The 17,404-nt window shown below is 39.5% G+C and overlaps 1 protein-coding gene across 1 annotated transcript in view; it reads left to right on the forward strand.

Moving 5' to 3' along the window:
- Positions 1–16,862, forward strand: part of ubxn4 (UBX domain protein 4) — a 45,218-nt gene extending 28,356 nt beyond the window's left edge. The window contains exons 8-13 of the mRNA XM_055022380.1: positions 1,200–1,364; positions 1,457–1,584; positions 6,149–6,251; positions 6,873–7,004; positions 13,475–13,683; positions 16,448–16,862. Of these exons, the coding sequence (XP_054878355.1) occupies positions 1,200–1,364; positions 1,457–1,584; positions 6,149–6,251; positions 6,873–7,004; positions 13,475–13,683; positions 16,448–16,586 (876 nt within the window). The 3' untranslated portion in view covers positions 16,587–16,862. The remainder of the gene's footprint in view (positions 1–1,199; positions 1,365–1,456; positions 1,585–6,148; positions 6,252–6,872; positions 7,005–13,474; positions 13,684–16,447) is intronic.
- The last annotated feature ends 542 nt before the right edge of the window (positions 16,863–17,404 follow it).

The following is a 17,404-nucleotide window of genomic DNA, read 5'->3' on the forward strand; positions in this document are numbered from 1 at the left end:
GTTGGTGTGTAACCAACAGTTTTTGCCCACGTTGGCTTCTGTTGTGTCTGCTCAGAACTGCCTCATCACCTCCAGCTGTTGTTGCAGGTTTCTGTTTCATGTTATCAAGGACAGAACAGAGACAGGTGAGCAGCTGTCTCTGTTCTGTCCTTGTTGCTCATCCAGCTTGTTGTCGAACAACCTGACAGCAGAAAATATTGTTCTCCTAGACTGGAGGCTTCAGCATTGATTTTGGCTCTTCTGCTCCTGTTTGATTTATCAAATAACTTTCTCTTTCGCCTCTTTCAAATTGTCAGAACATTATCTGAGTGCCTTTAATAAATGTAGAGTCACAATGTCACCTTCTATTTACTCATGTAGAAGGTGACATGGTGAAGAAAAAAACTTCTTTTAAACTGAAACAAGTATGGGTAGAGCTTATGAGAACTGTAGTAAATCAAAGTTTTATGCCAGATTTAGGCACAAAATTAAAAGACCCCCCCCCCCCATATATTAACCCAGGTGTTTGGTAGACATCACAGGAATTTTTTTAGCAACAAAACAACTAAATGCTAAGCTTGTTTCATAGATTTACTTCAAGGCCTTCAAAGGCACTGATGGCTGGAGGTCCTTTGGGAAATGGTCATGATCATCCAAGGGAATCAATTTTCATGCTTCGTATATGTGTTGATGGCTCATGACTAAGGTTTATCATCATTCCACGTGACATGTCAGTTTTTCGTTGTCAGGGATTTGTAATCCTCCCATGTAGCTTTCTCAGAGATTATGCTTGTCGCTTATCATTGTTATCACTGAGAAATTACATTGTGCAGAACACTTGACCCAGAGATTGCAGATAGATGTAATCTCTCTCACATCCATCAGAATCCAGGGACAAATAAACAGCTTTAAACCCTTAATATCCCATTCTTGGCAACAGTATTTGAATTTAGGATCGTTGTTTTAAGACAAAAACATACATAAGAACATAAACTATCAAAAACATTTTATGCTGTATAATCATTTTATTTCTTTTTTAAGATAGTATTGTGCATTTACTATTTTGGAATGCATTTTATATGTCATTTCATTTAAACAAATAACTTACTAAGTTTTATAGTTTAATATATAAAAAGAAGCACTTGTTTATATTTAACCATCCTTCTTTTAAAGCTTGATGTGCTTCTCAGTCATTATTAATCTACTTGCACGTTTTTCAGAATGATGTCAGAAAAGAAATTGAGCGCAGGAAGATGGGGAAGCAAAACCAAGAATTTAAGAGAAAACAGGATCAAGAGAAAACCAAGCAACTCCTGGAAGAAAGGAACAGAGAAAAGGCAGAAGAGAAGGCTGCCAGAGAACGAGTGAAGCAGCAGATCGCTATGGTAATCTGGTCTTTTTTCTGTCTTAAATTTGAAGGTTGCTGTCATTGAATGAAATTTCTGCGCCTGACTTGAGGAAATTGTGGTGGTTGTAGGACCGAGCAGAGAGAGCTGCCAGTTATGCCAAGATACGTCAGGATGAGAAGGATGCCAAGCAGAACCTTCTACAGGCCCGGCTGGCAGACCAGGAGGCCAAGAGGGAGGCGCTAATCAGAGAGAGGAGGTAAATGATTAAACAGATTGTTTAAATGAAGACTACTACATAATCAGTGTTCAACATCATTAATTCTTTGACAACTTTATTACTGTTAAAACAACAAAGTAGCTCCTGTACTGTTGAAATATATTAACCACAAGAAAGAGAGTCGCCAAAATTGTGGAAATTGTGATGCTTGTAGGACCACCACAAAAAAGTAAAAACCACTTACATTGACAAAACCATCTTCATGATGCCCACAAGACTGGGAATTATATTCCCCACAGTGCAGAAAAGTTTTTTTGTTTTTTTTTCCAAGAAACACACCAAGGTCTACGGTTGTCACGAGGCTAACGTAGAGAAACTGATCAATTCTTCTATCGACTGGATGGTGAGAAAAAACCGGCAATAAAGGAACCTCATTAACAAACTTCAAACAAGGATGAAGCAACAGTGTGTCACAATATTTTAGGTTTTGTCCCAGAAACTGTTAAGCTTAACTCTTCACATAAGCTGACAGATTCTTAAAACTGACAACTGTAGATTCTTAAAGCATATTTATCCTATAGCTTCTTATTGGAGGTCTATTGATACATGGGCCAGCGATACTATGGGTCGATATTTGTTCGTTTCTTGTATTGGCATCAGCAATATGTACATGTGTTCGCTGATGCATTAGCGCATTAAGCAGCCATTCTTGAGTTCACATGAGCCTATGCATTGCCATGTCCTCCCTGGCAGAGAACAGCTGCTAATGTTGTGAGACTGAGTTCCAACAACAACAATGGTAAGTTTTCAACTTTTCATATATTTTAACGGTCTAATTAACTAAGTCTATCAGTGTCGCATAATGAACGGGAAGGAACAACAGTGTGTATCTTTTTCCCTCTAGCTTGGGCCCTGAAAATTCACTGGAGGATTGCAGGCATTTGTAAAGTGGGAAACTCCCACATAAAATTACAGTAATGTGTGATAACATGACGCTTATATCGGCAAGAGGAACTAGACTGCGAACAGTCTTCTTGGTGTTAGATTTGATGAAATCCAGTCTGGTACAGATGTGTCTGTGCAAGAACGATTCTGCTGGAGACTCATCTGTTGTGCAGGTTCGCGTAACACAGTACTGTAGCAAAAACAATGAAAGCTTGTCCTCAATGCTGCATGAGTGTTTGGCAAGATTTTTTATGCCTACTTTGAATGTCTGTAGATATCTTTTAGCCAAACCGTTTGTGGAAGGGTGTCCTGGTGCCCTTGTGCAAAATGCCATTTTGTGTCACAAACATTTGGAACTCTGTAGAAGTGAAAGTGGTGGCATTGTCTGTGACTATTTGTACAGGAGGTCCATGTGAAGCAAACAGTCTCTTCAGCTTTGTCACCATGGCTTGTGATGTGATATGTGGCACATGAAACACCTTCAACCACTTTGAATATAAATCAACCACAATCATGAACATGCTGTTGAGGAAAGGTCCAGCATGTTGGACATGCAGTCTTTTCCAGGATTCACCGGGGAACTCCCAAGGATGCAGCAGAACATGCTGTGGCATCTTCTGTTCCAGCTGACATGTTTCACATGTTTTGCAGACCTGTTCCAGGTCATGATCCAGATCCACCAGACATATTTGTGAGCTAAGGCCTTGGATTTTACGATTCCTTGGTGACCAGAGTGAATCTCGTTTAACATACACATCTCATTTTTGAGGATATAATCACTCTGGTTCCCCCCAAAACACAACCCATCTCAGCTCATTCCTCTTGTTATGATAAGCCTTTAAACTCTCATCTGTAACAGTAGGCCAGCCCTCCATGACATACTGGTAAATCCTTGACAAGTCCATGTATTAGTGTGTGGCCCGAGAGACCTGGGTCGCATTTAGTGGAGCTCTTCCCAAATGCTCAGTTAGCAGTGAGTGTACTGCTATGGAACACATGAGCTTCCTGCTTCATTTGCAATCAACAGAAAGGTGTTTGCTTTTGTCTATGTTCACACAGCAGGTTTTGATGCCCAGTCCCAATTTTTTTCTGCTGAAATTCAACTATTTACGCGGTCCACAGTCAATCATGAATAAAAGCTGCAAGCAGCCTCAAACAGCGCTAGCAGCTCAGCGCCGCTCAGGCCTACTGGCAACCACGAGGGTTCCAGCTCCGCCGCCTGCTCGCTATCACAGACGCTTCCGCGAAGTTCCCAGGCGATACACATCGATGCATTCGGTAGCATGCCCTGATGACGCACCCAAAATCTGGTGCAGATCGGCTACACCAGAGGAGATTCAGTTAATGGATTAACCTAGGAGGCATAGTGGAATTAAATTACAATGTAATGCTGTTGCGCTCTATAGAGTTTCACAATGTTAATCATAACAAGTTTGGTACAAATTGGATGATGCATGTGTGACTTGAAGATGATCGTATGCAACAAACGAGGGAGTGAAATTTGCCGTTCGGCCACGCCCACACAGTTTAGCATTGACAGAGTTTAATACTGTCAATATTGATTGACATCATTTCATTTTATGTCAGTTGGTACAGCATTAAACCCATATGAATCATAGAGCAAAAGTAAAACATCCAGAAGAAAAAACAGATGACTTCCTGTTAGAAGGGGACGGGGCTTAGGTGACGTCACCAATCGACAATGTGAATGTGATCACAATGTCGATAATGAGACATGGAAAGTCTGATGTAGCTCTGACCTACATCTGGCCTGTGAAAATTAGTGCGCCTTGATGTTTCATGGCGAATAGTCAAGGTTTGACATTTAGCCACTCCCACATGCTTTGATATATAAAAATTGTTGGATAACTATCGACCTATGTGCTGAATGATTTTGAAGTATGTACATCAAAAGCAGTAGGACCAGTTCGTTCAGATACGATGTCAATAAAAAGGACATGATGGCGGCTTTGATCCAAAATGGCCAACTTCCTGTTGTTGGGTTTGGACCATAGCTCCAAGAGACTTTTTGGTTGGTCCTGACAAGATACACATGTGTACCAAGTTTCATAATTCTGTGCTAAAGCATGGCTTGGGGCTGATTTATTTATTTATTTTATATTCTCGGGGGTGCTGTAGAGAAATTTGGCCATGCCCACCAAAGATTGTTGTGGATTCCTGTCCAGGGTGAATCAGGATCCATCCTAGTGAGTTTGGTCCAGCTCGGCCAAAATATATGGAATCTAGAGGCAAACGTATGGCTGTGTGATCTTTTACTTTGCTGCATTGCCATGGCGAGGCCTTCCACTCCAGCCTCTTGGCGCTTTAAAGAAAGTGAGACCAACTAGTTATCGGTCTTCTGACACAAGATCAGCTTGATTAGTTCAAGGGGGTCACAGACGGAGCTTTCCCAGTAAAAAAAAAAAAAAGACACTTCCTGTTCTGAGGGGGCAGGACTTAGGTGGTAGCAGACCCTGACAACATAGGATCATCAGGCATCCAACCAGGATCACTTATGCCAAGTCTGGTGGTAATTAAGGTTTTTATGTGAAGGTTGTAGCATTTTGTTTTCTTTAGTGACTGTGCTTATTTTGGTGCCCTGTAAAGCCCCCTCAACATATACAAAAGTTTTTTTTTTTTTTGATAACTTTAAGGTCTCATCTCTTATCTCTGTCCTGATCAAGAGTCAAGCCGATAGGTTGAAATCCCTAGTAGACGTTTGTTAAAGTTCGACATGAGTAAAAATAAAAATTGCTAAAATTTGACATTTGACCCAAACTTGACCATCTCCTGTTTATTTTAGGGGGTACTACCATGAGACTTTTTTTTTCTTGATTTGGGAGGCTCTGCCTACGTACCAAGTTTCAGATCTTTATGACATTTGATTTCACCTAACTAACTCACATTAGGGCCCAATGGAGCAGTTTGGCCACGCCAATTTGCGATTCCGGCAAAATCTGAACATTTTACTAGGGGGACAGTTTTCTATTTGAATATGATAAAGTCCCCAAAAAGTACATTAATTTGTTGGAAGAACAATCAAAATAATATATATTTTTTACAAAAACAATAGGACTTCACAGCCCTTTGCTGCTCAGGCCTTATGATGTGACCACAATCAAACTTCTGTTTGAACAGTAAACCCAGAAGAGCCCCAAAGTCTGGATGTGGCAGTCAGAGCCAGAAAGGTGGTATTGGTGTGCCACGTGCTTCACTGACAGACTTATTTTCTAATTTTAAATTTGTGAATTTCAGCCGTTAGTTACGTATGATCTAGTTTCTTCTGTCGCATAATTATCATGTATTGTCATGCCAACAATATAGATGCCAAATAAAATACAACATGACTGTGTGGACTGCAGACACTTTAAAACTAATCAGAGATGTGAATTAGGACTGTATATGGAAGTGGATCAAATCAGATTTTTTGGAGAGTGAAAAGATCAATATCGTACAAATGTTTTACTTTTCTTTAGTATAAAAGATGCATGGATGTGGAGTTGATTATTAGAAGAGCAGTTGTAAACTGTGAATGCAAAACAAGACTAAAACTACAACGATCTTTGCTTCTGTGAATGATGTTTTAATTCTGTGCATCTTCATTGTGTGCGTGTGCGTGTGTGTGTGTGTGCGTGTGTGTGTGTGTGTGTGTGATCAGTACCAATTCAAGGATACAGTTTCGACTTCCTGATGGTTCGTCCTTCACCAACCAGTTTCTCTCACAGACCAGACTGCAGGAGGCTTGGGATTTTGCTTTTGAGGTCTGTCTGACTTAATCATGTGCTCATTCTGTATGTCTTCCCCATTTTCATTCTTTATCTGTTTTTGTAAATATGTTTTACCATATATACTTTGCTCATCTTCAGTTTCTTTTTGAAACATGACCAAACTGTTAGATGTGTAATAAAACATGCCTTTAGTGTAGAATTCAATATAAACATGTAGTAAATATAAAGAAGAGACATTTTTTCTGACAGGAAAAGAGAAAAGCATCTCATTTTGGAAGGGATTTACATTAAAAAAAAATCTTTATATGAATTACAAAAATCAAATCCTCATGACTATTTATAACTTGCATGTTTCCACTGCCATTTGGAGGATTTATCTATGCTTGTGAGGTCCATGATTTTCAGTTAGATATGCCTTCCCCCGATTACGCTAATCTTTAGCTCCTTCCACAGATTCTCCTTCCACAGATTCTCTTTCGGAATTTTGTCTTCGACACTTTCTCAGTTCTGGAAAAAAAATCCTAAAATGTAGAGAGAAATAAACTATCTCTGTGAATGAGTGCAGACTGAAACATTGTTATGCATGCTTTGAACTTTCAACTCAGAAATATAGCTTAGCTAATGCATTTAATGGCAGTGCTTCTTCTGTTTCAGGAAATAGGAAATCTGTATGGTGACTTCTCCTTAGCAATCATGTATCCTCGTCGAGAGTTCACCAATGAAGACCTAAATAAGACCCTGCTGGAGCTGGAATTGGTTCCAAGTGCTTCCATTGTTGTCCTCCCTGTGAGTAGTCCAGAGTCTACTCTACACATCTGCTGCTTATTATGCCTTCACTTTCTGTTTAAATTAGTTTTTCATTTGTTTCATTTTGATTAGTCAAGTGTAAAAGTACAACAGATGGTTACAACAGACATTCAACATCACAAATAAAATCTGAATGTCAAATAAAATGATACAGGGCAAGATATGATCTAGATTTGCAGGCCTTGGTACAGCTGGACTGAAAAAATATATTTTGAGTTTGCTCATAAAATCAAAAAAATCAAATCAAATTTTATTTGTACAGCACATTTCAGCAGCAAAGCATTTCAAAGTGCTTTGCATCATAAACACAAAGTCATGCATCATAGAATAAACGATACATTGTTCCATATTACATTTCAAATACAATTCTAAACAGGTGTGTTTTAGTTGAGATTTAAAGGAAGTCAGGGTTTCTGCTGTTTTACAGTTTTCTGGAAATTTGTTCCAGATTTTTGGTGCATAGATGCTGAAAGCTGCTTCTCCTCTCTTGGTTCTGGTTCTGGGGATGCAGAGCAGAACCAGAACCAGAAGACCTGAGAGTCTGGAAGGTTGATACAACAACAGCAGATCTCTGATGTATTGTGGTGCTAAACCGTTCAGTGATTTATAAACTAACAACAGTATTTTAAAGTCTATTCTTTGAGCTACAGGGAGCCAGTGGAGGGACTTTAAAACTGCTGTTATGTCTCTATCTTCCTGGTTTTAGTGAGAACAGGAGCAGCAGCTTCTGGATCAGCTGCAGCTGGAGGATTGATTTGTTGGACAGGCCTGTGAAGACGCTGTTACAATAATCAATGAGACTAAAGATAAACACATGGATGAGTTTCTCTAGATCTGGCTGAGACATTAGTCCTCTAATCCTGGAGATGTTCTTCAGGTGATAGAAGGCCGACTTTGTAATTGTCTTTATGTAGCTATGAAGGTCCATCACTACTCATAAGGCAGTCAATCAATCAATTTTATTTATAAAACACCTTTCATCCTAAAAACAGCTCAAACTCTTGTGCAGATCAATACAAACAAACCAACAAAACAAATAATTACCCTCTCCAACCCCCACATGGAAAAACACACAACTGTATGGAAAATCCTTAAACTCAGCAGAAATGATTCAATTCAGGAAATGCAGTTAAGAAGATGGGTCTTGAGCCTGCTCTTAAAGACAACATTTTCGGTGGAAGACTATTCTACAAACGAGAATTCTTTTCGTAACACTGGAACACACGCTTATAGTTGTCACTGTAAGCGTGTGTTCTGACTCTTGGGAACTGTTAGTAGTCTGGTACCAGAGGACCTTAGGGTCTGCAGGGGTTCATATGGATTTAGCAGCTCTGCAAGATGAGATGTCAAGACCATTGAGACATTTAAAAATAACTTAAATCTTCTCCGGAAAACATCAAAACTTTCCAGTTTTACATTTTGAAGAATACAAACAGAAGACAGCCAGTTGTTCAGACTAAGAAGTCTGCTGAAATGGTCTATTCCTCTACCACAGGTGGGAAGGAGACCATAGATAAAATCTTGTAGTTGAAACTATACAACAGTGCCAAGTCGATGAATAAAATCCTGTTTCAAAAACTCAGACTGGGGGGATCTAAGCTTTTGAAACTCAGATCCCTACTGAGTTTCAAAAGGTCAGGGGGGCGCAGGGTAAAAGTACAACCCACGTATTGAGATCTTAGTCCTTATGGCGGAGGTCGCAGGTTGGATTCCCTGCCCGGCAACATTTGCTGCATATCTCCTCCCACTCTGTTTCCTGTCAAACTATTTTCAAATAAAGGCCACTAGAAAAAAAGCTCAGGCTGCTGTTTGGTGATGTTGTTGACTAGGTTGTGACAGACAACCATCAGATAATTTGAGTTTATTTTAGGGATATATAGTCAGCCTTGATAATCTCAGTGGTCCATCTTGGGTTTATGTGGCATGAATTCCCAAATGATGTGTCAATGTTGCATGTGTAGTGGGAAAAAAAACATTAAAATTAATTTTGCCACTGCTGAGTTACATCATTAGTTTTTGATGTGTAGTCACAGATTCATATTTCCATACATAATATTAGGCAGATCACCTTTAGCTGAAAGTTCCATTCTTTACATAAAAGTGATGAGTGACTAAGCAGTGAAAAAGTCATTAGCTAAATTATTAAAACAGATTGTTCAACATCTTTTTAACTTTTTTTCAATAAATAATAAATCCATGACCATTTCATACTTTCGTACATCAGTACATATTATTAAATAAAATAAAATAAAAATTGCAAAAACCTGGTAGAATAAGTGTGATCATCTTTAACCTAAAACTTAGATGAAGCACAGCATGAAATCTTTGTTCATAAGATTTGTTTCTGTCATTGCAGCAGAAACCTGAAGATTGTACATAAAAACTGACTGTTAGGAAGAATTATTTGTATTTTCATCCTGTCTATCAAAAACCCAGTTTGGGATACGATACAGAGCATCAAAGAAGCAATACACCAGTGTCTCTGGTGTTATACAGATGTCTCTTTATAGACATCTGTCAATACAGCAACTTTTTAGCAATAAGTCAAAATGATGTAATACTGTGATGTATTTTTTTCAGGTTCTTATTGATAGGTTCAACGAAACCATAATACATTGTATAACACCTTTTTCCCCAGTTCAGTGAATACTAAAACCTTTACCCCTTTCAACAACCTCCAACATGGGTATTGTTGTGAAAAACATCATGTATTCTAAACCCGATAGACCAAAAACGTGCAAGCACACGAGCAGCAAATCAGCCAACACAAAGCAATCAGACTTTACGTTTTTTATTCTTTTTTAGTGCTAAAAAAGAGACGCTTACCATCACAGACTAGAAGTGAAACCAAGGGGCTCCGAGTCTATACAGCATGTAATTAAAAATGGGAAGATTCGTTGCTTATAATCTAAGAACACGCCCAGTGGTCATCTGATGTCCTGCGTCACCTAAAACTCTATTTCCCTGGAGATGGGAGTGAGGAGATGATTCAGTTTCTGTATCTGTTACAAATACAAAGGCCTTTGTGTGAAAGTATGAGAATGTAATGTGTGTAGAAGCATATGTGTGTATTTGAACTTGGAAAGCGCCTCAACAACTCCCCCTTTTGGTCTCAAAGAGACCACACAACTTAAGAGGGCTCTCCATCCTGAGTTGACATTGCCCCTATCTGGAAACATCCCCCGAGGAGGATGTTGACCCGTCTTCAAACTTTGCTGTTGTCTTTCATGTCATTTCATTTCCATTTGTTGGGGGTAAAACAGATTGGGCACCCCATGCCTCCGAAGGCGGCAGATCGACATCACAATGTCCCTCTTACAGGCTAAACAATAACATTCAACAAAATAAGATGTTAAAGGACATTTAAATGTTAGAAGAAAATGTGAGTGTTAATGAACTATAAATTAGGGCATTTTTCAAATAATATGTGAATGTTAATAAACTGTGACATTAATAAAATGTTAAAAATGAGTAATGGTTATATAAAAATCAATGTCAGACATGCATATTACTCCTCTGAAATTGGATCTTAATTTTATTCAAGACCAGCTGCCAGATATCAGAAAATTTGTAGACACAGTTTCCACAGTTAAATTATGGAAAAGGTCAGTAAGCCAAAATTTAAAAGTTGGGGGGACTTATCTTTAAATTTAAGCAATATCTGCCTTCATGTTAACAGAGCAGCAAAGACTGAAAGTTTGATTAAAGTGAGACACTTCAATCAAAATAATACATTGTGGCACAATCCCAAATACACAGAGTATGGCATTGGGTTTAACAAATATTCCCATCACATCAGAGATAAATTTACATATAGACTTCTAAAATTCTCTGTTTTGGACAAAGTCTAAAACAGAGACGAGTGGCTGCTTCCAATTCACATCTATCACAGTGGGGTTGTAGGTCTGGTCTGAATTTAGCCAGTTTTACCAGATAGACCAGTGCAACCTTTGAACCACTTCAAACCAGTGTTTCAGGCACGTTGAAGAAGAGTGAATATTTTTCAGTGCAGGTTGCCATATGTACTACCTGTGGGTTTAAGGTCAATTGAATGTCTTGCTAAGAGATGCATAACTTTGTATTTTCAAGAATTGCGTCACTGAGGGTGGCAGCAGGTTGGAGTAGCTCTGTCCTTTCATTGAAATCTTTTCTGTTTATCAAACATTCATTCCTGCTTTTTTGGCGCAAAATAACTTTTTGAATAGTTGTCCCTTGCTTTGGATTCTGTGTGGTTGGATTGATTTTTGGCAATATATATATATATATTTTTTGTAGTTTTGCTTTTTGTTATGATGCTTAACCATAATAACAGGGAAAAGCTGAAATAATCCCACAGCTGAAGCCAGTGGAGTTAAGAAGGAGGCGTTGTGGATGCAGATCAGGAGCAAAAAGGAGAGAGAGAAGGAGGAAATTCAATCCGTTATAATAGACAGCAGAGACAGTGGCGGTTTCTGATATGGGCTACGTGGGCAACTGCCCAGGCTGGCATTTTGTGAGGGGATGCATGAGCGAAAGATCAGAGATCTGGTGGACCACTTTGTGGAAACAGTCATCTCATCTTAAATGTGAACAAGACAAAGGAGATGATTATACATTTCAGGAGGAACAGGGTTAGCTCAAACTCCAGCTGTGCCCAAATTCAGGGGCCACATTCTTTAAAAGTCTGATTTGTAGGTAAGCTACTTCATAGCGTGACAATAAAGTCTGTCCAAATTTGAAGACTCCTTCAAATGCGGCCGACAACTGTGTCCCTCTTTTTCCCAGATTTGAAGGATGTGTGCAGTGTGTCCTTCGTGACCCACCATATCCCATAATTCTTTGCGAGTCCAAACCTGGCATTCAGGCAAAGCAGCAATGGCAGTGTAGTGCGTCAAATTATTTTGCTATATTACAATTTAAGTGACACATGAGTTTTTATTATGTTTTTCAGCATAATTGTGTACATTTTAAATATGTTCTTGGTTCATTAATACATCATCGAACTGCAACATTGCGCCTATATTTTCAGAGATGTCCTTTTCCACTTCATTAACAGCCAGCGCTCTTTGCTCCAGGTTCGAACGCCTGACTCCCGGCACATTGTTTTAAAAACTTTCTCTAGTTTTCCCCAAATGAGTGGAAGTTAAACACTGATATTATTTAGCAGTATAATGCTTGGTTTACCAAAGCTTTTAACATTTTTTTCTGAGCAAATCGGTTTGACTGATTAAACTTTAGCCTTCAAATATAGTTTTATTGAAGTGTGAGAACTGGAGAGTATTACATTTGTAAATTAATAATTTGCTTATATTTATTTTTGTAAGTGCTATAAACGTTTGCACATTTTAGAATCAAACTAAGATTTCTTTTTTACAGTGAGCAGCCTTAACTACTAAAGGTGAAGAATAATACCAATACATAAATCAGGAGTAGTATATGACTAAAAAACAAACCGTTTTTCTTTCCTTTGCCCCTCTGTGCTTCATGCTGTCACGGTTGCTAGGCAACACAGCTTCTCTCTTCCAGTCGTCGTTCAAAGGACCCGTCCTTCGTAGACCGTGTCTTTTGATAGATGCAACCCCTGAATTTGGACACAGCTCCTATTTTCATAATGGGAGAAGAAGTGGAGGTGGTTGAGGAATACAAATACTTTGGTGTTAGCCTTGACGATAGACTGGACCAGAGATGCAACAGTGAAGCATCTAGAAGAAGCAACAGCAACACTTCTTGAGGAAGCTAAGATCCTTCAAGGTTTGCACCAAGATGCTTCAGAAGTCTATTGTTGAGAGCATAATTTCTTCATTGGTCATCTGTTGGGGCAGCAGCATCAGACCCAGAGAGCTAAAACGGCTCAACAGCCTGACAAAGAAGGTCGGTTCTGTTCTGGGGATGACTGACTGTGGAACCTCTGGAGATGATTATGTAAAGAAAAATTCCTCATAAAATCAAGAAGATTATGAACAACCCTGAGCGGATGTCTTGGGAAGGCAGAGTATCTTCAGGCAGAGGCTTCTTTAGATTTACTGTAACACAGACTGCTACAGAAGATCTTTCATACCAACAGCCATTACAATCTACAATAACTCTTTGAAGAATGAATGAGTCACATAACATTTAATTTTCCTTTCAGATTTATAAATTTGGTTTGAATTTAAATTAAATAATGGTGTCTCTGAATTTCTATCAGTGCATCATTTGGGGGCTGAATTCGAGAAAATCAACAATGAATCTAAAAGCACATTATTTTTAAATCCTTAAAGTTGTACATTTTCTTCCAGTGTGGAAAGAACAGTTCACATTAATCAAAAGTTAGATTTCATGCCTATTATGTCTCTATGTAAGACTTGAATTATAGATTTTTGTTTTGTTTTGGAACCGTCTATTTTGACTTGTTAATGTACAACAAAGATTGATTCATTTTTAATGATCTCTGTGTATGAGAATTAATTGGACCCTGTCTTTCCTTCCAGTCTCGAAGGCCTGCTAACACAGTGACCCGGTCTTCTGGATTTGGCATTTGGACAGCTCTGGGAACACTCCTTTACCCTCTGCTTGCTGTATGGAGGTTTCTCAGCTCCTTTCTCTTTTCTACACCTTATTCATCATCAGCATCCAGAGTCAACGGAATGCACAGCAGCCCTGCGAGCAGCTCCAACGTCTCCTCAAACCAAGCTAAGGGGTGAGAAACAAAAGGTTTCAGTTTTAACTATGTAGTCAGCCAGGCAGCTTTTAACTTTGCCTGTTTTCAGCCCCTACAATCTCAATGTTTGGGTGAAGATTTGCTGTCAGATAGAGAAACAGGATCAAGTTTACAACTGATCTGGTTTTTAAGCAGTTGTATTGAATAGTCCTCAGAAGTAAAATCTAATGGTTAAACCAAATGTAATTTTTTGTGCTTAAATATGGCACAGAAATACATTGTTTTCTTTTTGTAATATGAAGGCCAGAATTGTGGTGTGTGTAACCACAGTTTTCCTGAGCAGAATCTCTGCAGGTCCTCCACAGCTGTTGCAATCATGTGTTAGTGGGTTTACAAATGTACAATGCCACTTCCATTTTTGGATGATGGATTGAAAAAAGCTCTCAAAAGTCCAAAGCTTGGAATATTGTTTGTTAACCTCCTCCTGCTCTGGAGCCTCTGAAACAGCTGCAGTTCTGCTGACAGTTGGTTTGTTTCCACACCTGGCTGGTTCCTAGTAAAAGGAACCAAAATTTCAACATTTGTTAAATTTTTAGCTGGTGCAGTTTGCTTTCACACTGCACTGAGTCAAACAACCCAAAATAATTGAAAACTTGTTGCCTAACCAGATGCAAGAGGACTAAGCAAATTTCTCTTTCAGGGTCAATAATTTTATATTACATAACTTGATGTCATACTTTATGACAGTGTTGTCTACAACCAACCACAGCTGAGTCATTTGAGAATTTCTGGAGATAACAGGTCGTAGTGCAACTTCAGCAAGAGCTGAAGTGAGTGTGAAGAGGACAGGAGAGGGGACGGTCTTTTGTGGAGCCCCTGTGTTGCTGACAGTTGTCTCACACACAGTGTTGCAGGCGCACAAACTGTGGCCTGCCAGTTAACCCACAAACCATGACATAAGTGGGGGATCCACCTGCATCGCCGGCAGTTTCTCACCCAGTTGAGCTGGATGGGTGGAGTTGCATTCACTGGAGAAGTCAAAAAACCTCCTTCTCAGTGCTCACCGGCTGGTCCAGGTGAGTGTATACATCGTTGAGCAGGAGGATGATGGCATTCTCAACTCCAAGTTTGGGCTGGCAGGCAAATTGCCAGGGGTCCAAGTGTGGTTGGACCAGGAGCCAGAGCTGCTCCAGGACAAGTCTCTCCAGCGTCCTCATGAGGTCAGCGCCACAGGCCTGTAGTCCTTGGAATCACAGGGACGCTGCATCTTTGGCACCAGAACAATGCAGGATTTTTCCACATCACAGGGACCCTCCACAACAAACATGAGCAACGTGTTGAAAATATGAAGGAAGGAAGACTCTACAAAGCTAAACAACACAGACTTTGATCACCCTCAGGCTGACACCATCAGGGCCTGCAGCCTTGTCAGGGTGGAGACTCACCAGCTGTCTAACATTTCTGGTGATAATGTTTACCATGGAGGTGGCCAGCTGAGGGGACAAGAGGATGAAGGACTCTTGAGGACGAGGAGGGGGATGTTGGTGGTATTGATGTAAGTGTTGGCGGGAGGTGAAGGGACCAGAATGTCAGATCTGTTAAAAAACAGGTTGAGTTCATTGGCTCTGTCAACATTGCCCTTAACCACACTACTGCCTGTTGACCTGAACCCAGTGATAGTCCTCATTCCTCTCCAGGCCTCTCTGGTGTTCTTCTGCTAGACTTTCCCCTCAAGCTTCCTCTTGTAGTCCTCCTTAGCTCTTCTGGTCTCTACCTTCAAGTAGCTCTATATTACTCTCACATCATCCCTGTTGCCATTTCCGAAAGTCCTTTTCTTCTCATTCAGAATGGTTTTGATCTCCTTTGTTACCCAGGGCTTGTTGTTTGGGTAACAATAAACAGTTTCAATAGGAATGATGGAGTCAGCACAGAAATTGATATAGTGTGTTATGCTCTCAGTGAGCTCATCGATGTCCTCCATATTCGTCTCACAGAGCATCTGCCAGTCAGTGGCCTCAAAACATCCCTGTAGTGTCTCAGTGACGTCCTTTGACCACCTCCTCACTGTTCTCAATTTTGCAGACTGGCTCTTCTCCAGAGGGTCGTAACATGAGCTGAGATGCACCAGGTCATGATTGGACTGGCCGAGCGGAGAGAGAGAGGAGAGTAACTGTGTGCAACTTTTACGTTAGCATACAGCGAGTTCTCTCCTCTGGTGGGACAGCTCTACTGAGTGAAGTTGGACAAAGATCTGTCTATGGTCACACGATTAAAATCACTGGATATAACCATGAATGTAGCCAGATGTCCAGTCTGCAAGTGAGGTCACAGGCTACCTAATGTTAGCAGAGGGGGAAATGGTAAATGTAAACAGTCACCATGACAACGTGGGCATATTCGTGGGTTTGGACGAAGACACACCGCCAACAGTTCAACGTCCAGACACCAGATTTGCTCCTTGACTGTTATATGAGCATCAATGGTAAACCCCCTCCTTTCCACTTGCCACTCAGTGCAGTCCCTGACAGTTTTATGTCCTTGCTGGACATAACACTTTTTATTGGCTTTAATTACTATGGAAAATACTATGGTCTTCTTCCTTTTCAATAAGAGCTGCAATAAGCATAAATCTTGCTTTTCATAAAGAAAAATGATCAGTTTCGGAAAAAGCTCATTTTAAGTGTATAAAATAAATTATTCTATAAACTAATACTCGTTAGCAAAAGCCATGATATAAATATACAGAGTTGTATTTTTATTTAACACTGTTTTGTTCTAAACTTTTGCTTCTATGTGTGTTCAGAGAAACTCCCACCAAACAAAATTTGGAGATCCGGCCAAAGGATTTCAAAAAAGAAGGTAAAATCTGCAGACTTCGGACAGAAGAGGACGATGATGAGGATAACAATACCTGGAATGGGAACTCGACCCAACAAATGTAATACCCTGAGTGACACAAAGCTGCTGCACCCCCAGATTCCTGCTTTAAATTTTGATTAATTTTTTGTCTTTTCATGCTCTTCTTTCTCCATTTTAGTAGTCACGTCCCTGCACTTTGTCTGCATGTTCATGTAAATTTAGTCCCGTTTGACCTTGACATTTCTGAATTTAACCCGATTAAATGGATCATTTTGATTGTGTGAAGCCACTATTTCTGTTTTTGTGCTCATTACTGATCTAGTAAATTCAATAAACAAAGTTTTAATCAGTCACGGGGACCTTATTGTGTCTAGTACCTAATTCTTTCTAATAATAATAATCATCAAATTTATTTTGAATGCCCTTTTTACCTCCAATTGAAATCTTAAAGGGCTCGTTCACATGCTGACTACAGGAGGCTGACAGAAGTGAAACTGCAAATTTTAGCTTGGCTTGAACACCATCAGGCAGGGTCGATGACGCATCTTCCTCCAGTGACATGCAGCCCAAAAAAACCCTTTGACCCTGGATTTACATTAGAATTAGAAATGTCACTGAAAAATCTGTCATGTGACTATTAAAATCAGAAGTATTTAAACTAACTGAAGAAAGAAATAAACATCTATTGTGTACTGCTTGTTTGGTGTGACAGCATGTTTTCTTTTCTAAAATATAAAAAGATGAATTTTTTTCCACAATTAAAGCAATAAAATATTTTCAAAACAAGTTGACTTGATCATTTATGCAGTGATAATTTTATATACATTTGTCAAGTTTATTTGGATTGTACAATTCAGTAACAATGCAGATTGAAGTGCTTTACATGAGGATATTATTTTAT

Source organism: Poeciliopsis prolifica, unplaced genomic scaffold (assembly GCF_027474105.1).
Source record: "Poeciliopsis prolifica strain line A6 unplaced genomic scaffold, Auburn_PproV2 SCAFFOLD085, whole genome shotgun sequence".
In the NCBI taxonomy this organism is placed as follows: domain Eukaryota; kingdom Metazoa; phylum Chordata; class Actinopteri; order Cyprinodontiformes; family Poeciliidae; genus Poeciliopsis; species Poeciliopsis prolifica.